Here is a 23,396-nt window from a genome sequence, read left to right on the forward strand (position 1 = left end):
TCTAGTCTACATACACAGTGAGAAGCACGTCCATAGCTGCAATGCCAAATGCCAACCAGGAGTGTGCCAGAAAGAGAGAGAGACTTTATCTCCAAAAAGGATCAGGGGACACACCTGGGTTAGGGAGAGGCAGGCTGTGGCCAGCTGTGACCATAAGGAACTTTTAGCATTTTGGAGAGGGGGTGTGCACAGAAAGTGTAACAGTGACTCAGTGCTGCAGTGGGTGTGCCACAGATAGGCTTTTTAAAAGGGGTCCCTGCTGGGCAGGGACCCCATACACAGATGCCCTGTGAGCAAAGGAACAAGACTGAAAGTACAGTTTTCTCCCACTGAATATAGCTGGGCAGGGAGATCAGACAAGTGCACGGCAAAGGGATTTCTGGGCCCCAGCCCAACATGGCTAGCAAGCTGGACACTGTGCAAAATGGAAAATTTGGGACTGTGTTTACTGTGAGGGCAGTGGGCTGGAAATTAGACAGGCAAGAGTTGAGTGCCTGAGATTATTTACAACCAGGCAAAACCCCCTTCCCTGGCAAAGTTCAAACCTCTGGGAAAGGAAGGACATACCCAGCCCCCACCTCCTGCAGGACTGCAAACACTTCATCCAAAGGGGAACCTCTGCAGAACAGGCAGGACAGGCTCAAGAATAGCCTGCAGGGTGTGTATCTGCAAGAAAAATGAGAAGAGCAACTTCAAAAAGGCCCATTTTGTTCTTCTATCAGGAGACAAAATACACTGATTCCTAGGGCCCTATTCTACTAAGGCCAGCAAGGCAGGGAGATCAGAAATCGATGCATCAATGGGGAATCAGGGCCCCACCTAGCCTCAGCTGGCACACAGAGCTGCCATCAGCACCAAGCAGGAAAGAGCTGACCCTTTTACACAGATTAGCTCCTCCTTTGAAAAGGACAGCTAGTTCACCAGAAACTATACATTATTGGAAATAAGCTGGTATAGACCAAGACTAGTGGTGCAGGGACTGGAGACCACACCCACAATTTTCCCAGAAGACTAAACAGTGCTTCCCAGGGGAGACCCTCAGGGTCCCATCCTCCCAGTTTCAATCGAAGCCCCCCCTCTAGAGGCAGGTGAAGGTATGTGCCCTGACTGGGAATTGAACCTGGGACCCTTTGTTTCACAGGCCAGTGCTCAGTCCACTGAGCTACAACAGCCAAAGCTCTTACATAGCCTTTTAACACTTCTTTTTCTTTGGTTGTATTCCAACCAATTCACTATTTTCTGCCTTTTTTTTTTAATTCTTTTTACTTATATTTTTATATTTTTTATTTTATTTTTATTTCAAATCTCACACTACACCCTTCCCTTGTCTTACTCCATTTGTCCTTCTTCCTGTCCTTTCTTACATTAGTTTCCAATTTTATTTTGCCCCTTTCTACACCATGTTCCTAATCCTTACTTTTACTATTTCTGCTCCATCTATCCTATCAAAATCATTTTTTGTTCCTTTAGTTGCCTCATATTCTTTTTTCCCTTTCTTATAATATTCTTAAGTTCTTTCCACCTTTATTAATCATTGCTTGTTTAGCATTGATATAGGATTTATTGCTTTTTTTCTTCAATTTTGTTCCTATTTGTTCACTATTTTTTTATTTCAATTTCATAGGTTACTCTCCACATCATACTCCACTTTGCCTTCCTCTGCCCTTGCTTATTTCAGTTTGGAATTTTATTTTTCCCTTTATTAACCTGAATTCTATTCTTTACTCTTATTATTTGTCCTCCCTCTTTCAAAATCATTTTCTTTTTTTTAAATATATTTATTGATTATGCTATTACAGTTGTCCCATTTCCCCCCCACTCCACTCCATCCTGCCCACCCCCCTCCCTCCCACATCCCCCCCCATAGTTCACGTCCATGGGTCATACTTATAAGTTCTTTGGCTTCTACATTTCCTACACTATTTTTGCCCTCCCCCTGTCTATTTTCCACCTATCATCTATGCTACTTATTCTCTGTACCTTTCCCCCCCTCTCTCCCTCCCACTCCCTTATTGACAACCCTCATGTTCTAGTTGTTTGCCTAGTTTGCTCTTGTTTTTGTTTTATGTGTGGTCGTTAATAACTGTGAGTTTGCTGTCATTTTTACTGTTCCTATTTTGATCTTCTTTTTCTTAGGTAACTCCCTTTAACATTTCATATAATAAGGGCTTGGTGATGATGAGCTTCTTTAACTTGACCTTATCTGAGAAGCACTTTATCTGCCCTTTCATTCTAAATGATAGCTTTGCTGGATACAGTAATCTTGGATGTAGGTCCTTGCGTTTAATCTTGGGTAATGTAATTATGATGTGCCTTGGTGTGTTCCTCCTTGGGTCCAGCTTCTTTGGGACTCTCTGAGCTTCCTGGCCTTCCCGGAAGTCTATTTCCTTTGCCAGATTAGGGAAGTTCTCCTTCATTATTTGTTCAAATAAGTTTTCAATGTTTTGTTCTTCCTCTTCTCCTTCTGGCACCCCTATAATTCGGATGTTGGAACGTTTCGAGATGTCCTGGAGGTTCCTATGCCTCTCCTCATTTTTCCAAGTTCTTGTTTCTTCATTCTTTTCTGGTTGGATGTTTCTTTCTTCCTTCTGGTCCACACCATTGATTTGAGTCCCAGTTTCCTTCTCATCACTATTGGTTCCCTGTACATTTTCCTTTGTTTCTCTTAGCATAGGCTTCATTTTTTCATCTGTTTTTCGAACAAATTCAACCAATTCTGTGAGCATCTTGATAACCAGTGTTTTGAACTGTGCATCCAATAGGTTGGCTATCTCTTCCTCGCTTAGTTGTATTTTTTCTGGAGCTTTGAAGTGTTCTGTCATTTGGGCCATTTTTTGTTTGTTTGTCTTGGCGCGTCTGTTACTTTAAGGGGCAGAGCCTTAGGTGTTCACCGGGGCGGGGTAATGCTGGTCGCTGTGCTGTGACGCTGTACGTGGGGGAGGGGCTGAGTGGGAGCAATGGCGCCCGCCTCACTCTCCTCCGGATTTCAATCTTTCACTCAGATACCCACAATCAAACTGGGCCACTCTGGTGCTGGTTCCCGAGTAAGTGGGCCTGTGCACACTCTAGGCCCCCGTGGGTCTCTCCAACAACCTCTCCTGTGAGGCTGGGAGTCTCTCCTGCTGCTACCCCAACCCCCAGGGGCGCTTTCAATCAGATGTTTGAGGCTTTATTTCCCCGAGCTGGAGCCCTGGGTTGCGCCGTCTGCTTAGCTGCCCACCGTTCGTCTGGTTTATCGGTCTGGATGAATGTTTATTTTCTATTTCCTTGGTGTTGGTCCCCCTTGCTGTTCGATTCTCTGTCAGTTCTGGTTGTGCGAGGAGGCGCAGTGTGTCTACCTACGCCGCCATCTTGGTTCCACCCAAAATCATTTTCTTTCCAGTACAAATCTCACATTCTCTTTTCTCATTCTTACAATATTCTTATTCTCTTTCCACATTTATTAATCTTTGCTCATCTCTCATTGTTATTGAAACTTTTGTAGTTTTCTTCAATTTTATTCCATTGGTTCACTATTTTTATTTCTTATTACAAACCCCATATTAATATGCTTTCCTTTTCCTACACCATTTTGCTGTCACCTTTCATTTTTTCACTTATGTTTTAAATTTTGTTTTTGCCCCTTCTTCGCCTTGTGTCTATTCCCTACTCTTATTATTTCTCCTCCCTATTCCCTCTCAAAATCAGTTTTTCTCCTTTAGTCATCTCATATTCTTTTATCCTATCATATAACACTATTTTTAAGTATATTTTATTAATTATGCTATTACAGTTGTCCCATTTTTTTCTCTGCCTTATTCCCCTCTTCCCTACACCTCCCCTCCCACCAGCATTCCTCCCCTCACTTAGTTCATGCCCATGGGTCATATATATATAAGTTCTTCGGTTTATCCATTTCCTATATTATTCTTAACCTCCCCTATTTTATACTTACAAATGATGCTTCTTTTTCCCTGTACCTTTTCCCCTATTCTCCACCCTCCCCCTCCCTGCTGATAACCCTCCATGTGATCTCCATTTCTGTGATTCTGTTCTTGTTCTACTTGTTTGCTTAGCTTGTTTTTCTTTTTGTAGGTTCAGTTGTTGATATTTGTGAGTTTGTTGTCATTTTACTGTCCAAGTTTTTTGATCATCTTCTTTTCCTTAGATAAATCCCTTTAACATTTCATATAATAATGGCTTGGTGATTATGAACTCCTTTAACTTGACCTTATCTGAGAAGCACTTTATCTTCCCTTCCATTCTAAATGAAAGCTTTGCTGGATAGAGTACTCTTGGCTGTAGGTCCTTGTCTTTGATGACTTCAAATACTTCTTTCCAGCCCCTTCCTGCCTGCAAGGGTTGTTTTTTGGGTTTTTTTTTTTTTTTTTTTTTTTTTGAGAAATCAGCTGTTAGTCTTATGGGAACTCCTTTGTAGGTAACTGTCTCTTTTGCTCTTGCTGCTTATAGGATTCTCTCCTTATCTTGAATATTAGATAATGTAATTATGATGTGCCTTGGCATGTGCTTCCTTGGGTCCAACTTTCTGGGGATTCTTGGACTTCCTGGAAGTCTATTTCCTTTGCCAGGTTAGGGAAGTTCACCTTCATTATTTGTTCATATAAGTTTTCAATTTTTTGCTATTCCTCTTTTCCTTCTGGCATCCCTATGATATGGATTTTGGAACATTTAAAGTTGTCCTGGAGGTTGCTCAGCCTCTTCTTGTGTTTTTAAGTATATTTGATTATGCTATTGATTATTGATCATGCTATAATTATTGTTATGCTATTATAGTTTTCCCAATTTTCCCCTTTATCCCCACTCCACCCTGCACCCCCTAACCCTCCAACATCCCCCCGAGTTCATGTCCATAAGTTGTACATACAAGTTCTTTGAGTTCTGTTTCCTATACCATTTTTGACCTCTCCCTATCTATTTAATACCTACCAATTATGCTTCTTCTTCCCTATCCCTTCCCCCACTATTTCTCCCTTCCCCCTCCCCACTGAAAACCATCCATGTGATATCCATTTCTCTGATTCTGTTCCTGTTCTAGTTTGCTTAGTTTTTGTTTTCATTGTTTTCCTTTTTCTTTTTTTTTTTTAGGTTCCTTTGTTGATAGTTGTGAGTTTGTTGTCATTTTACTGTTCATATTTTTTATCTTTTTCTTAGATAAGTCCTTTTAACATTTCATATAATAAGGGCTTGGAGATGATGAACTCCTTTAACTTGACCTTATCTGAGAAGTACTTTATCTGCCCTTCCATTCTAAATGATAGCTTTGCTGGATAGAGCAATCTTGGATGTAGGTCCTTGCCTTTCATGACTTCAAATACGTCTTGCCAGGCCCATCTTGCCTGTAAGGTTTCTTTTGAGAAATCAGCTGACAGTCTTATGGGAACTCCTTTGTAGGTAACTGTGTCCTTTTCTCTTGCTGCTTCTAAGATTCTCTCCTTCTGTTTCATCTTGGGGAATGTAATTATGATGTGCCTTGGTGTGTTCCTCCTTGGGTCCAGCCTCTTTGGGACTCTCTGAGCTTCCTGGACTTCCTGGAAGTCTATTTCCTTCACCAGAATGGGGAAGTTTTCCTTCATTACTTGTTTGAATAAATTTTCAATTTCTTGCTGTTGTTATTCTCCTTCTCGCACCCCTATAATTTGGATATCGGAATGTTTCCAGTTGTCCCAGAGGTTCAAAAGTCTCTCTTTATTTTTTTTTTGAATTCTTGTTTCTTCACTCTGTTCCAGTTGGATGTTTATTTTTTCCTTTTTTTCTAAATCATTGATTTTGAGTCCTGGTTTCCTTCCTGTCACTGTTGGTTCCCTGAATATTTTTGCTTTATTTCATATTGGGTATCTTTCATTTGTTCTTTCATTTTTCAACTAAGCTTAATCAGTTCTTTAAGCATTTTGATTATCAGGGCTTTAAATTCTCCATCAGATAGGTTAGTTATCTCCTCATTGCTTAGCTCTCTTTCTAAACTTTTGCTCCGTTCTTTCATCTGGGCCATATTTCTTTGTTCGGGGCCCCTGTTAAGTTGTAAAGGGGTGGGGCCTTAGGTATTCACCAGGGCAGGGCAACCCTCTTTGCTGTGCTGCAGTGCTGCCTGTGGGGGAGGGGCCAGAGAGGGAACAATGCAGTTCCCCTGCTTGTCTCTAGCCCACTATCCAATGAACTCTTGTGTGAGACTATGAGTTTCTCCCACCGCAGCAACTTCCATAGTCCACAGCCAGCTCCGAGTCTCAGTTTTCCCTTAAGTCAGCCCCACCTGCGTAGCCCACATCCTCACTGTGGGTTCTCTCCGTCTGCTGCCTTACTGGTCTGGTTGTTCTGATTGACTGTTTCTTTAATTCTGTGGTTGTTGGAGTTCCATGCAACTTGACTTTCTGGCACTTCTGGTTGTTTATTGATTTTAGATTGGTTGTTATCCTCCTTTCAGTTGTGTGAGGAAGCAAAAGGTTTCTACCTACACCTCTATCTTGGCCGGAACTCTCATATTTTTGAATTGTTGTTTTTTCATTCTGTTCCAGTTGGATGTTTATTTCTTCATTTTGTTCCAAATCATTGATTTGAGTCCCAGTTTCCTTCTTTTCACTGTTGGTTCCCTGTATATTTTTCTTTATTTCATTTTGCATAGCCTTCACATTTTCCTGTATTTTGCACCCTGATTACCAGTGATTTGAATTCTGCATCTGATGGGTTGTCTATATACTCATTGCTTAGTTCTTTTTCTGGAGTTTTGATCTGTTCTTTCATTTGGGCCATATTTCTTTGTCTCAGTGTGCCTGTTACACTGTAAGGGGTGGAACCTTAGGTATTTGCCAGGGTAGGGCAATCCACATTGCTGCATTGTGGTGCTCTATGTTGGGGAGGGGTCCAATAGGGAACAATGAGGCTTGCTCAGCTCTTGGCCAGCTTTCAGTCACTTCCCTGGCTACCCACAAGCAAATTGGGCCTTTCTGCTGCTGATTTCCTTGTGGGTAGGTTTGCGTATGTTCTAGGACCCTGTGGTTCTCTCCAATGAACTCTGCTGTGAGGCTGGGAGTTTCTCCCACCACTGCCACCCCCCACAGGTTCTTACAGCCAGAGTTTTTGAGGCTTTCTTTTCCCCAGCTAGAACCCTGGGTTTCGTGATCTGTCTCGCTCCCCAGTTGTTCCACCCGATCTCCATATGCAATCGTGGGGCCACCCAGTTCTCCAGCCACCACCTTGCTGTGCCTCCTCTGTGCCCTGGCTGCCTGTCTCTGCCCTTCCCACCAGTCTGAATGAATGTTTCTTCTTTAATTCCTTGGTTGCCGCACTTCCATAAGTTCAATATTCTTGCAGTTCTGGTTATTTTTTGGTTTTAAATTTTTTGTTGTCCTTATTTTGTTTGTGAGAGTAGGCAAAGTGTATCTACCTATGCCTCCATGTTGGCCAGAAGTACCCTACGAATACTCTTAATCTCTTTCTAACTTTCTTAATTGTTTATTTACTGTTGATATTGCTGATGTGGTAGGCGATATTTTAGCTGGCATGGGTTTGGTTTTCGGGGAAGTTTTCTTTTGTTCTGCCAGCACCTGTACAACAGCATACAAGACATGGTGGAGGTTTTGACTCTCAGTCAGCCAGCCAAAGGGAAGAACCCACCAGTGAAAGAGCAATCAATAATCAAGCCCAAGTACAACAAGATAGCCCATATAAACTGAATAAAGGGCATCCCTAGATTATCCAGATTAGGAAATCAAAGAGATGGCACAACTGAGTCCCACAAAACTCCTACCACAGAAGGCCAACCCACAAAGAAAGGCAGTCAAAGCAGAGCAATCAGAGGTGCAGAAACAAACAAAAAGAGTCACCTAAAATGGGAAGACAAAGAAACCACCCTCAATAGAAAAGAAAGGAGGAATCCCCAGAAAAAAACGCTAAATGAAAATGAGGCAAGCTTTTTTTTCTACAGATTTATTTATTTTTACAGAGAGGGGAAGAGAGGGAGAAAGAGAGGTAGAGAAACATCAGTGTGTGGTCGCCCCTCATGTGGTCCCAACTGGGGACCTGGCCCGCAAGCCAGGCATATGCCCTGACTGAGAATCTAACTGGTGAACCTTCGGTTTACAGCCTATGCTCAATCCACTGAGCTACACCATCCAGGGCAAATGAGGCAGCTTTTATGAGACATAGAGTTCAAAATAATAGTTATAGGATGCTCAAGGAACTCAGTGAGAACTACAAGGAACATTATGGGAAATACAAGGAACTTAGTGGGAACTACAGAAGCATGGAAAAGGACATAGAAACTATGAGTAAGAAACAGGAGGAAATGAAGAATACAATATCAGAAATGAAGAATACAGTAGAAGGTATTAAAAGCAAGCTAGATGAAGCAGAGGACTGAATCAATGAGATGGTAGACAATGGAGAAAAACACCCAGTCAGAGCAACAAAACAAAATAAAGACTAAAAAAATAAGGGTAATATAAGGAAGCTTCAGGACAACATGAAAAGCAACAACATTTGCATCATAGGAATATCAGAAGGAGAAGGAAAGGGGCAAAGCATAGAAACCCTGTCTGAAAAAATAATGACAGAAAATTCCCCTAACTTGCTGAGGGAAAAAATCATATAAACTCAGGAAGCACAGTGGGTCCCAATAAAGATGACCCCAAAGAGGCCCACTGCAAGACACATCATAATTAAAATTGCAAAATTTAAAGACGAAGAGAGATTCTTAAGGGCAGCAAGGGAGAAACAGATAGTAACAAACAAGGGAGCTCTGATGAGGCTATCGATTGATTTCTGAACAGAAACACTCAAAGCCAGAAGGGATTGGCACAAAATATTCCAAGTACTCTATCCAGCAACGATCTCATTTAAAATGGAAGGATAAATAAAGAGCTTCCCAGACAAAAGAAGTCTAAAAGAGTACATCTCCACCAAGCCAGCACTGCAAGAGATGCTAAAGACACTGCCTTAAGAAGAAGAAGAAAGAAAGGTTGGAAACACAGGTACAAAGGGGAAAAATGGCAATGAACAAGTACCTATCAATAATAACCTTAAACATAAATAGATTATGCTCCAATCAAAAGGCATAGGGTATCTCAGTAGATAATAAAATACAATCTGCATAAGTTCTGCCTACAAGAGACCCTCATCAGAACAAAAGATCCACACAGGCTGAAAGTGAAGGGTTGGAAAAAATATTCCAAGCAAATGGATGTGAAAAAGAAAAGCTGGGATAGCAATACATATGTCAGACAAAATACACTTCAAACAAAGGTGATAACAAGAGACAAAGAAGGTCACAGCATAATACTAAAGGGATCGATTAAACAAAAGGATATAACCCTTGTAAACATATGTGCACCCAACAAGGGAGCACCTAAATACACAAGGAAAATCTTGGAAGATGTTAAGAAGGAGATTGATGGCAATGTAGTCATTGTAGAGGATTTTAACACTGCACTGTCAACAATGGATACATCTTCCAAACCAAAAATCAACAAGGATATTGTAGCACTGAACAACACTATAGATCAAATAAACTTAATTGATATTCACAGAACATCTCACCCTAAAGAAGCAAAGAATGCATTCTTTTCAAACACACATGGATCATTTTCAAAGACAGACCCCTTGGTAGGACACAAAAGATGCCTCAACAAATTCAAGAAAATTGAAATAATATCAAGAATATCAAGTATCTTCTCAGATCACAGTGGCTTGAAAGCACAAACCAACCTCAAGGAAAAAACTCAAAACATTCAAATACATGTACACTGAATAACATGTTGTTAAAAAATGAATGGCTTAACAGTGACATCAAGAAAGAAATCAAAAGTATCTGGAAACAAATGAAAATGAACATACAAGAGCCAAAATCTATGGGACACAGAGAAGGCAGTCCTCAGAGGTAAGTTCATAGCAATACAGCAAACCTAAAGAAGATAGAAAAATCTAAATTAGTGACTTCTGGCTAAGAGGGAGGCACAGGTGGATACACTTCGCCTGCTCACACAACAAAAAGAAGGACAACAACAAATTTACGAACAAAAAATAACCAGAACTGCCAGAAAATCAAACTGTATGGAAGTCCGACAACCAAGGCGTTAAAGAAGAAACATTCATTCAGACTGGTAGGAGGGGCAGAGACGGGCACCCAGGGCAGAGAGGACACATAGCAAGGCAGCGGCTGGAGGACCAGGAGGGCAAGGAGGCAGCTGGAGGACCAGGCAATCCCACATTTGTGTGTGGATAAATCAGGAGGACAAGGGAGCTCCCATAAGACTGCGTCATCTGATTTCTTAACAGAAATTTTGCAGGCTAGAAGGGATTGACAAGAAATATTCAAAGTGATGAAAAGTAAGAACCTACAACCAAGATTACTCTACCCAGCAAATCTGTCATGTAGAATCAAGGGACAGATAAAGAGCTTCCCAGACAAGAAAACCCTAAAGGAATTCATAACTACCAAACCAATATAACAAGAAATGTTAAAGGATCTTTAAGAAGAAGAAAAAAAGGATAAAAGATATGAATAATAGCACTGGCCAGGTTGCTCAGTTGGTTGGAGCATCATCCTGTACACCATGAAGTTGCACATATGGAGGCAACCGATCAGTGTTTCTCTCACATGAATGTTTCTCTCTATTTCTCTCTCTCCCTAAAATCAATAAAAAAATACCCTTGGCTGAGGATTAAAATATATGAATATAAATAATGAAATGGTGGGGAGTAAATGCAGACAATTGTACTTAAAGAGCAATAAATAATTTTTTAAATAAAAAGCAAAAAACAATAATAAAAATGGCAATAAATACCTATTTACTAACAATTGGATCTAAAAACAAAATTTTTAAAAAAAAAGCATAACAGAAACAGACTCATAGATATAGAGAACATTTTGAAGGTGCCAGTGTTGCAGTTTGATGGAAAATGTGAAGGGATAGAAGTACAAATTGGTAGTTACAGAATAGTCATGAGGATATAAAATACAGCATAAGGAATATATTAAATAATATTATAATAACTATGTATGATGTCAGATGGGTATGAGATTTATTGGGATGAGCATTTAGTGAGTTATATAATGTCTGATCAACTGGGTTTTACATCTGAAACTAATAATTTGTATGTCAACTATAATTGAAAATTAAAAAGTCATTTTAAAAAAGGATACATTTTAAAAAGGCACTGCATATGACCTGCATAATACTGTATCACTATATTCTTATCTCCCCTCTCTCCTTAACTTCCAGCCCGACTGGCCTTCTCTAATCTGCCAAAATGGAACATGAATTTTCGCATAATCAGGACCTTCACACAACCTGTTTCCTCTACTTGAAATACTTTCTCCTCCATCTCCTACCTCCCATCCCTCTACTGCAATGGCTAGCAGCTTTAGATATTTACTTTCTAAGCTTGAGCATCACTTCATTAAAGAAATTTTGCCTGCCATGACCCCCTCCCACTAAGCAAGGTCTATATTTTAATTACTTTTTAACACTCTTTATTCCATAGCATTCATCTCACCTGCAAATTACTTGTTCAAAGTATGCCTTCCCTTTTAGATTGTGAGCTCCAAGAGAGCAGGGACCAGATCTATCTGATTCATTTATCATATCCTCAATACTTAGCACAGTGAACTGATATATTTCACATAATAAATAGATATGAAAATGAAAATCACTTTTGTCTTTCACCAAGTGACAGACATAGGTAGGCCTAGGAGGAATAGAAAATCACCAGGTGGCAAACTACACTGTGGGAAACTGTAGCCTGGGAAAATACCTGCCTGGGAAACTGCCTGCTGACCCTACCCAGGGCAAACAGATGCTGGCTAAAATTGGGTCTGGGGTTGGTGTATCCGGCATATCAGGATGCAGCATTAACTTGATCCTGACAAGATGTATCAAAATCTATGGGACACAGAGAAGGCAGTCCTGAGAGGTAAGTTCATAGAAATACAGCAAGAACAATGGTCAGCAGAAATGGCGCCCAGCAACCAGCTCTATCCAATCCGACTCTGACACCCCAACTAGCTACCCTTCACGGGTTTTTGTGCTTAAAAACCCTGCCCTAAGAACAACTGAGAGAGTGTTAACCTCCCTTAGTTGGCTCCCCAACCTCCCTAGGTTGGCTCCAGTTTCCCTCTTATTCCCCGCTAATAAACCCTGCTCCTTGGCTCACTGTGTCCATCTAGTTTCTTGAGCGACTCTGACCTAACAGCAAGAAAAACAAAATGCTCAAGAAAAGGGTTCATAAAGTAAAACTTGAAGACATCTGAAAAGTTCTGCAGAGATTGATGATCAGGACCTCCAGTAAGCAAACATTTAATTTAACAATTCTGGCCACAATGTTCACAGCCAAATCCTGCCTGGAGCTGCAGCACACTAAAATGTCTGGAGAGCTGTCCCCCATCCACATGTATTGTGTATAAGAACCTAAACAGCTTTGCATGAGAATAAGATTATAGTTCAAATTATTCTTTTATTTAACCTAGGAGGCACTTGGCAAATCAACAAAACCATTAATATATAGAGACTCACAGACTCACAAATTAGAGACAGTAATTCAGAACTAAATCACCAGGGAAGGAGAGACACACTGTGCCATTTACACAATTGCCTCAGGCTGCTGGCCTGATTTACAACTGGCCCTATTCTAAGAATGCACTAATTCACAGTCCCTTTCAACTCAGCACCCAGATTCCAAAAACAGACCCTACATAGAGTGATTCAGAGCCCTGATGCTATACTGCAGTGTCCTGACTTTCATCCAAAGAGCTACTCTTCAATAGTAGTCCCTGGGGCTGCAGGCAGACAGATGAAGCTGTATGCTAAGGAATAACTACAGATTTATAGTTTGTCCCTAGAGTATAGGAGCTATAATCAGGAATGTATAATGTACATTGTTCATGCAACCTACCTTTATGTAAAAATGGGGAATCTGCAGATCAGACACAAAAATAGAGGAAGATTCATATATAGCAGTTTCAGTTTCCAGCCCCCACTGAGCATATAGCTAGGAACATTGCTACAACATGGATACTGCCCAGCAGTGGTACGCAACCCTTTTGGCACCAGTGACTGGTTTCATGGAAGACAGTTTTTCCACGGACTCAAGTAGGGGGCATGGTTTCAAGATGATTCAAGTGTATTACATTCAAGCTCACCTCCTGCTGTGCAGCCAGGTTCCTAGCAGGTCATGTACAGGTACCAGCCCATGGTCTAGGGGTTGGGGACCCCTGCTGCCCAGGATCCCAAAATGCTTCCAAAGACTGTGTCATTTACATACTTCTAAACAGGCATTCAGAGTGCAGGAGGACATCACTCTTCAAGTAAAGATGACAATGAGTTCTAAGACTGAGTATTTACTTCTTTCTGCCTGGGTGTTAATGCAGCTGGAATGCCACATGTAACAGTGAGATACTTTTTGCAAACATTTGGCAAGCTTTTACCCACTCCCCAAGAGCAAGTATCTTTCTCAAACTAATCCCAACTGAAAACCAGAAAAGATCTCTTGAAAGCAATCTAGGAATAAGGGAGCGGATACAATACAGACCACTGAAAATGAAGAATGATCTTAATGGAAAGGGGTTGATAAAGGAATCCAGGTACAAAAACAGCCAAGCCCTTGTGTCAGCGAGACAAAGCAGAACCTCAAAGGTTAAAGGAGAAGAATGGAATTTAAAAAGAAGGGTGAAGAATAACAGTATATATGGGCAAGTGAAGCAAGTCAGGGAAAATGGTACTAAATAAATTTAGCGAAAGAAACACAATCAAAATGCCAAGTTCACTCACATCAGACTTGTTTGCTAAACATTCCATTTACTATTCCTATCAATCTACCTCCAATATATCTCTTAAACCTATCCTCCCTCTCTCTCTCTCCCTCTTTCTCTCCCTCTTTCTCTCCCTCTCTCTCTCCCTCTCCCTCTCCCTCTCTCTCTCTCTCTCTCTCTCTCTCTTTCTCTTTCTCTCTCTCTCTCTCCCTCTCCCCCTTGTCCTCCTCCTCTACTCCATTCCCTTTCACCAGACACCACCCCACCAAGTAGCATTATTGGCCTCCTTACATTCACTCTGACTACCCTTAGGTTGCATTAATCCATTCTTCACAGAGCAAGCAGAGGAGACCATTAAAATGCAAATAAGATTACTTCACTCCCTTGCTGAAAACTATTCAAAGCCCCTCTACTGCTGATGGGAAAGGACTAAACTCCTGAATTTGGCCTACAAAGTTTTTTAAGAATTAGCAAAATGCTACCTCTTCAGCCTCAACTCCTACTACTTGGCCCTGACAGTGATGTCAGTGACACACCAGCTTTCTCTCACTATCTTTAACCAATTGGCACCATGCTTTCCCACCTTAGAGATGATTTAAGACCATGGGAAAAAAAAATCATTAGGCCATTCACCCTTCTGGAACCAAGCAAAACCTTGTTTTTAACCCAAAGATTAGTTGCTTCCTCACCCATGTTCTCCATTTCTGTTTCAAGTTCCAACATCAACCTGGGTATCATGACTTTTTCCACTCCTATTCTCTCTTCCTCCCATATGTCTGTCACAAGGCTCTCCTGCTGAGGTAACCAATGCTACCCAACAAACCTACAAAAATTCCTCTGCCATCAGCCTGGGGCCCGTTTTGCACAAGGCCATTATTCCTGCCTTCATATTAAAAAACACCTGCCTGCCTGATCCAGCGTGAATGGACTCATGCTTCCATTGCTTCACAACCTGAAGGGATACTCATATACATGAATATTAGAATCTATGATTACAAATTAATGGAAAAGTAATAAAAAAACCTCTTCATAACTAAGGCCCCAAATGCTGAATAGTCATTACATGAAGAGAAATTTTTATTCATCTAGAAATCCCAAGGAACATACCATCATGTCAAACTAGCAATGTAGGTTCATATAGAAAAACTTCCCTCTCTTAGATCTAAACATAGAATACACTAATTATACCTGAATCATAAAACATACTTTAAAAAATAAAAACACAACTACAATTATTTTTAAAAAGAGAGGAATATGTCTATGGAGCTGAAACAAAAAGAAAAGGAGAGGAGAGGTAAGGAGAGGAGAAAAGAGGAGGGGAGAGGAGAAGGGATGGGAAGAGACAAGAAGAGAAAAGAAAAAAGAAACAAAGGGATCTAAAGGCACTCACCTACCAGAAGACAGGCAGAGAGAGCCAGGAGTTCAACTCCTATGTGGTAATATAAAACAATAGTATTGAATGTGTGGTAGCATAGCAAAGTTAGATCACTATAGGAACCAGGAGGTAAAGCAGAGATTTAATCAATATTAAACAAAGAGTATGGGGTGGGAGAAGAAACTTGTGTATGTTGTGCAAGCAGGGGGATTTAAAAGTACCTAAATCTTGCCATGGCTGGGTGGCTCAGTTGGTTGGAGCATTGACCCATACACCAAAATGCTGTGGGTTTGATTCCCAATCAGGGCACACACCTAGGTTGCAGGTTCAATCCCCAATCATGGTCATGGAAAACAGTGTGGTGATTGTGATGGGGGGAGGGGAGTATAAGGGAGGAAAATGGTAATGGAAAAAATACAATAAAAAATAAAAAGAAATTAAAAAATAAAATTAAGGATAAATATGAACATGTTACTTAAGGATAAAATATAAATACCAAAAGAATTATCTGAAATGGTTGAAAATTGTTGCTTCTAGGAAGAAAGTAAGGAACTACTATTGTTCTCTTTAATAAACCTTGAAGAAATATTTGACTTACAACTAAGTTCCCAGATATTTTTTAAAATGTTTATTGTATTTTTCCATTAACATTTATCCCCCTTATGCACTTTTTTATAGAGATCAAAACAATTTTTTTCAAACAAAATGTTATAAATAGCTTTAGGCAGTTATATTAAAAATCAGAATAATATATAATTTTCTATTAAAAATAATAGGAAAAATAGCAAACTGAACTAGAACAGAAATTGAACCAGGAGGTTAAATATACGATCCCCCTTCACACACCTATAATGAGAAGGAACGGGATCATACCAGAATCAAAAGTCAATTTTATTAAACTATCATGAATGTGAATCTTACCCTCTGCAAACTGTTGCATAAACTGGGATAAAATGAAAAATTGTGTGACCTATTTTGTGATCCAGTATAATATTGGTTTAAAAAATGAACAGAAAAAATAAAATCAACTTATAAACATAGATAAAATTTATGATATGACCCTTGTAAGCATGTAGGCACTCAACATAGGAGTACTCAAATATATAAGGAAAATCTTGAAGGACTTCAAGAAAGATATAGACAGCAACACATTTATGGTAGGGGATTCTAACACCTCACTGTCAACAATGGATAGATCTTCCAAACAAAATATCAACAAAGATATTGTGGCATTGAACAATGGCCTAGATCAAATGGACTTAACCGATGTATATATATAGAACTTTTCATCCCAAAGAAGCAAAATACACATTCTTTTTAAATGATCATGGAATGTTTTCAAAGACAGATCACATGATAGAACACAAAACAAGCCTCAACAAATTCAAGAAAACTGAAATCATATAAAAAATTTTCTCAGACTACAAGAGCCTGAATGTAGAAACCAATCACAAGGAAAAAACTCAAAAACACTCAAATTCATGGAGATTGAATAGCATGCTCTTAAACAATGAATGAGTTAATAATGAGATCAAAGAAGAAATCAAAGTTTCTAGAAACAAATGAAAGTGAACACGCAACAGTAGTCCAAAACTGATGGGACACAGCAAAAACAGTCCTGAGAGAGAACTTCATACCAATACAGGCCTACCTAAAAAAGATAGAAACATTTCAAATGAACAACCTAACCCTACATCTACAAGAACTGGAGGAAGAACAACAAACAAAGCCCAGAGTGAGCAGAAGGAAGGAAACAACCAAGATCAGAGCAGAATTAAAAGACATAGAGACTAAAAGAACAACTCAAAGTATCAATAAATCCAGGAACTGGTTCCTTGAAAAGATAAACAAAATTGACAAGCCTTTAACCAGACTCATCAAGAAAAAAAGGAAGAAGACCCAAAGAAATAAAATCAAAAGGAAAGAGAAAACACTACAACTGAGACTAAAGAAATACAAAGGATTGTAAGAAATTACTACAAACAACTATGTACCAAGAAATTTGAAAACCTGGCTGAAATGGACAAATTTCTACAAAACATAATTTTCTAAAACTAAATAAAGAGGAAGAAACAAACATCCAACCAGAAAAGAATGAAGAAACAAGAACTTGGAAAAATGAGGAGAGGCTTAGGAACCTCCCGGATGCCTTGAAACATTCCAACATCCGAATTATAGGGGTGCCAGAAGGAGAAGAGGAAGAACAAAAAATTGAAAACTTATTTGAACAAATAATGAAGGAGAACTTCCCTAATCTGGCAAAGGAAATAGACTTCCGGGAAGTCCAGGAAGCTCAGAGAGTCCCAAAGAAGCTGGACCCAAGGAGGAACATGCCAAGGCACATCATAATTACATTACCCAAGATTAAATGCAAGGACCTACATCCAAGATTACTGTGTCCAGCAAAGCTATCACTTAGAATGGAAGGGAAGATAAAGTGCTTCTCAGATAAGGTCAAGTTAAAGAAGCTCATCATCACCAAGCCCTTATTATATGAAATGTTAAAGGGAGTTACCTAAGAAAAAGAAGATAAAAAATTGGAACAGTAAAAATGACAGCAAACTCACAGTTATTAACGGCCACACATAAAACAAAAACGAGAGCAAACTAGGCAAACAACTAGAACATGAGGGTTGTCAATAAGGGAGTGGGAGGGGGAGAGGGGGGTAAAGGTACAGAGAATAAGTAGCATAGATGATAGGTGGAAAATAGACAGGGGGAGGGTAAAAATAGTGTAGGAAATGTAGAAGCCAAAGAACTTATAAGTATGACCTATGGACATGAACTATAGGGGGGGAATGTGGGAGGGAGGGGGGTGGGCAGGATGGAGTGGAGTGTGGAGGGGAAATGGGACAACTGTAATAGCATAATCAATAAATATATTAAAAAAAAAAAAAAACTAAATAAAGAAGAAGCAGAAAGCCTGAACAGACTGATAACAGCTGGTGAAATTGAAGCAGTAATCAAAAAACTCCCATCTCACTAAATCCCTGTACCAGACGATTTCACATGAGAATTTTACAAAACATTTAAGGAAGAGCTAACCCTTATCCTTCTCAGATTATTTCAAAAAATCCAAGAAGACAGAAGACTCCCAAACTCTTTTTATGAAGCCAGCATCATCCTAATCCCAGAACCAGGTACAGACACAACAAAGAAAGAAAACTATAGGCCAATATTGCTCATGAACATAGACGCTAAAATCCTCAACAAAATATTGGCAAACCGCATCCAGCAATACATGAAAAAGATCATACACCATGATCAAGTGGGATTCATCCCAGGGATACAAGGATAGTACAATATTCACAAATCAATAAACATAGCATCACGTACACAAAAAGAAAGACAAAAACCACATGATCATATCAATAGATGTGGAAAAAGCATTTGGTAAGGTACAACACTCATTTATGATAAAAAACATTCATCAAGTGGGAGTACAGGGAGCATTCCTCAACATAATGAAGGCCATATATGAGAGACCTACAGCCAAAATCATACTCAATGTGCAAAAACTAAAAGCTTTCTCACTAGGGTCAGGAACGAGACAAGGATGTCCGCTTTAACAACTACTATTCAACATATTATAAGCAGTTCTAGCCACAGTGATCAAACAATAAAAAGAAATAAAAGGCATCCAAATTGGAAAGGAGGAAGAAAAACTCTCAATGTTTGCAGATGGCATGATAGTGTGCATACAGAGAAAACCCTATAGACTCCAGCAAAACACCACTCAATCTAATAAGTGAATTTGGCAAAACAGCTGGATACCAAGTCAATATTCAGAAACTGAAGTCATTTTTGTACACCAACAATGAAACATCAGAAACAGAAGCAGGAAAAAAAATCCCATCTGCTATATCAACAAGAAAACTAAAGTACCTAGGAATAAGCCCAATCAAGTAGGTAAAAGACCTGTACTCAGAAGACCACACAACACTAAAGAAAGAAATTAAGGGAGACACAAACAAATGGAGGCATATATCATGTTCATGGATTGGAAGAATTAACATCATCAAAATGTCTATACTGTATGAAGCAGTTTGTATATTCAATGAAATCCCTATTAAAATACTAATGACATTTCATAGATATAGAACAAATATTTCTAAAATGTATATATAATTGTAAACAACCCCAAATAGCCTCAGGATTTTGAGAAAGAAGAACATAGTAGGAGAGATAACAATACTTGACATCAAACTATATTGCAAGGCCACGGTAATCAGAACAGTGTGGTACTGGCATAAGAACAGACACATAGATCAATGGATCAGAATAGAAAGCCCATAAATAAACCCAAGTCTCTATGGTCAATTAATATTTGACAAAGGGCACAGGAGCACAAAATGGAGTAAAAATACCCTCTTAAACAAATGATGTTGGGAGATCTGGACAGCTGCATGAAAAAAAAGAAACTCAATCACCAACTTACACCATAAACAAAAATAAATTCAAGGTGGATGGATAAAACATTTAAATATCAGTTGTGACACCATAAAACTGCTAGGGGGGAACATACACAGGAAAATCTCAGACAATCCACACAGCAATATTTTCACTGCTATGTCCCCCAGAGCAAGGGACATAAAGGAAAGAATAAACAAATGGGATCTCATCAAAATAAAAAGCTTCTCCATGGCTAAAGAAAATATCAGCAAAATGAAAAGGGAACCAACCATATGGGAAAATATATTTGCAAATGATACCTCAGGCAAGAGTTTGATCTCCTAAATATATAAAGAACTCACATGACTCCACTCCAGGAAGAGAAACAACCCAATTAAAAAATGGGCAAAGGACTTGAACAGACGCATCTCCAAGGAGGACATACACAGTGCCCGTAGGTATATAAAAGGATGATCAGCATCACTAGCCATCAGAGAGATGCAAATTAAAACCACAGTGAGATACCACTTCACACCAGTCAAAATGGCTACCATTAATAAATCAACAAACAAGTGTTGGTGAGGTTGTGGAGAAAAGGGAACCTTAGGACAGTGTCGTTGGGAATGCAGACTGGTGCAGCCACTGTGGGAAATAGTATGAATTTCCCAAGAAAACTAAAAATGGAACTGCCTTTTAACCCAGCAATTCCAATGCTGGGATTGTACCCTAAGAAACCTGAAACAGCAGTTCAAAAGAACCTATGCATCTCAATGTTCATAGCAGCACAATTTACAATAGCCAAGTGTTGAAAGCAAACTAAGTGCCCATCAGTAAATGAGTGGATCAAAAACCAGCGGTACATTTACACAATGGAATACTATGCAACAGAGAGAAAGAAGGAGCTCCTACCTTTCACAACAGCATGGATGGATCTGGAGAGTATAATACTAAGTGAAAATAAGCAGGCTATAAAAGACAAATACCATATGATCTCGTCCATAAGTGGAACCTAATGAACAAAACAAACAAGCAAGCAAAATATAACCAGAGACATTGCAATAAAGAATAAACTGATAGTAAACAGATGGGAGGTAGGAGGGGAATTATGGAGGGGAAAATGTGAAAGGTCATCAAGGAACATGTTTAAAGGACACATTGACAAAGCCAAAGGAGGGTAGAATTGAGGTTGAGAGGTGGGGATGGGTGGAGCAGGGAGTAGTGGTAGGGGGAAAATGGAGACAACTGTACTAGAACAACAATTAAAAAATCAATGAAACAAAAAGCTACTTGTTTGAAAAGATTAATAAAATTAGTAAACTTCTACACAGATTCATAGAGAAGATAAAAATTATCATTATCAGTAATAAAAGTAAGTATGTCACTACAGAGTTTACAAGCATTAAAAGGGTAATAAGAAAATATTATGGGTTCACAGCCACCCTTGCTCTCTATCACCGGCACCTCCTCCAGCTCCCTGAGCTCCATTGTAAGGTGAAGGTGGATAAGTAAATAGGTCTCTATACCATGGCTTCTTCAAAGCAGACTGCCCACAAATCAACGGGTGGTAAAGCACTGAGGAAGCAACTGGATGCCAAAGCCACTGTCAAGAGTGCACCCTCTACTGGAGAGATAAAGAAACCTCATCCTTAAAGGTCTGGTACTGTGGCACTTCGTGAAATTAGACATTATCAGACGTTCATCGCAAACTTCCTTTCCAGTGTCTGGTGTGAGAAACTCGTCAAGACTTCAAAACAGATCTGCACTTCAAGAGTGCAGCTATTGGTGCTTTGCAGGAGGCAAGTGAAGCCTATCTGGTTGGCCATTTTAAAGACACCAACCTGTGTGCTATTCATGCTAAATGTGTAACGATTACGCCAAAAGACATCCAGCTAGCACACTGCATATGTGGAGAATGTGCTTCAGAATCCACTATGATGGGAAATATTTCATTCTTTTAAAAAAATTCTCTTCTTCCTGTTATTGGTAGGTGAGAACGTTAGATATTTTTCCCCAAGGGGTCAAAAGGTGTAAGCATATGATTGCAAGTGGAAAATGGGGGATAGAAATCAGGTATTGGCAATTTTTCCATTTTAATCTGTGTGTGAATTTTTTTTAATATAAATTGAGGACATAAAGCATTAATGTAAGTCAAGATGCTTCAGTGAACAAATTTCAACCAATTCGACTTTATAACAATATTAAAAAAACTGTTAAATTTTTCTGGACAATGCCAGCATTTGATTTTTTTAAAACAAGTAAATTTCTCCGGGGCGGGGTAATGCTGTTCGCTGTGCTGTGACGCTGTACATGGGGGAGGGGCCGAGTGGGAGCAATGGCACCCGCCTCACTCTCCTCCGGATTTCAATCTTTCATTCCGATACCCACAATCAAACTGGGCCACTTTGGTGCTGGTTCCCGAGTAAGTGGGCCTGTGCACACTCTAGGCCCCTGTGGGTCTCTCCAACAACCTCTCCTGTGAGGCTGGGAGTCTCTCCTGCTGCCGCCCCAACCCCCAGGGGCGCTTTCAATCAGAGGTTTGAGGCTTTATTTCCCCAAGCTGGAGCCCTGGGTTGCGCGGTCTGCTTCGCTGCCCACCGTTTGCCCGGTTTATCTGTGTGTGCAGCGACCAGCATTACCCCACCCCGGTGAACACCTAAGGCTCCGCCCCTTAAAGTAACAGACGGGCCAAGACAAACAAACAAAAAAAAATGGCCCAAATGACAGAACACTTCAAAGCTCCAGAAAAAATATAACTAAGCAAGGAAGAGATAGCCAACCTATCGGATGCACAGTTCAAAGCACTGGTTATCAATATGCTCACAGACTTGGTTGAATCTGTTCGAAAAACAGATGAAAAAATGAAGCCTATGCTAAGAGAAACAAAGGAAAATGTACAGGGAACCAATAGTGATGAGAAGGAAACTGGGACTCAAATCAATGGTGTGGACCAGAAGGAAGAAAGAAACATCCAACCAGAAAAGAATGAAGAAACAAGAACTTGGAAAAATGAGGAGAGGCATAGGAACCTCCAGGACATCTCGAAATGTTCCAACATCCGAATTATAGGGGTGCCAGAAGGAGAAGAGGAAGAACAAAACATTGAAAACTTATTTGAACAAATAATGAAGGAGAACTTCCCTAATCTGGCAAAGGAAATAGACTTCCGGGAAGGCCAGGAAGCTCAGAGAGTCCCAAAGAAGCTGGACCCAAGGAGGAACACACCAAGGCACATCATAATTACATTACCCAAGATTAAATGCAAGGACCTACATCCAAGATTACTGTATCCAGCAAAGCTATCATTTAGAATGAAAGGGCAGATAAAGTGCTTCTCAGATAAGGTCAAGTTAAAGAAGCTCATCATCACCAAGCCCTTATTATATGAAATGTTAAAGGGAGTTACCTAAGAAAAAGAAGATAAAAAATAGGAACAGTAAAAATGACAGCAAACTCACATTTATTAATGACCACACATAAAACAAAAACGAGAGCAAACTAGGCAAACAACTAGAACATGAGGGTTGTCAATAAGGGAGTGGGAGGGGGAGAGGGGGGTAAAGGTACAGAGAATAAGTAGCATAGATGATAGGTGGAAAATAGACAGGGGGAGGGCAAAAATAGTGTAGGAAATGTAGAAGCCAAAGAACTTATAAGTATGACCCATGGACATGAACTATGGGGGGGGGAATGTGGGAGGGAGGGGGGTGGGCAGGATGGAGTGGAGTGGGGGGGAAATGGGACAACTGTAATAGCATAATCAATAAATATATTTAAAAAAAACAAGTAAATTTCTTATTGATGACAACTAAGTGGTGTTTGTAGCATTTTTAACATATGCAGATTCCATCCATTCACTATACTTTTCTAACTGAGTTGTCCTACATGCAAGTA

At 39.8% G+C, this 23,396-nt stretch overlaps 1 protein-coding gene across 2 annotated transcripts in view; it reads right to left on the bottom strand.

Annotated features, from left to right (window-relative positions):
• The window catches only part of GABRA3 (gamma-aminobutyric acid type A receptor subunit alpha3), a 413,998-nt gene that overhangs the window by 364,328 nt on the left and 26,274 nt on the right, over positions 1 to 23,396 (bottom strand). Inside the window, exon 1 of one of the 2 annotated variants that reach the window (XM_045188241.3) lies at positions 568 to 652. The exons of the other annotated variant lie outside the window; for it this stretch is intronic. Coding sequence (XP_045044176.1) covers positions 568 to 604 — 37 coding nt within the window. The 5' untranslated portion in view covers positions 605 to 652. Of the gene's footprint in view, positions 1 to 567; positions 653 to 23,396 lie in introns of those variants that run through there. 2 annotated transcript variants of the gene reach the window in all.

This window comes from Desmodus rotundus, chromosome X, assembly GCF_022682495.2.
Source record: "Desmodus rotundus isolate HL8 chromosome X, HLdesRot8A.1, whole genome shotgun sequence".
Lineage (NCBI taxonomy): Eukaryota > Metazoa > Chordata > Mammalia > Chiroptera > Phyllostomidae > Desmodus > Desmodus rotundus.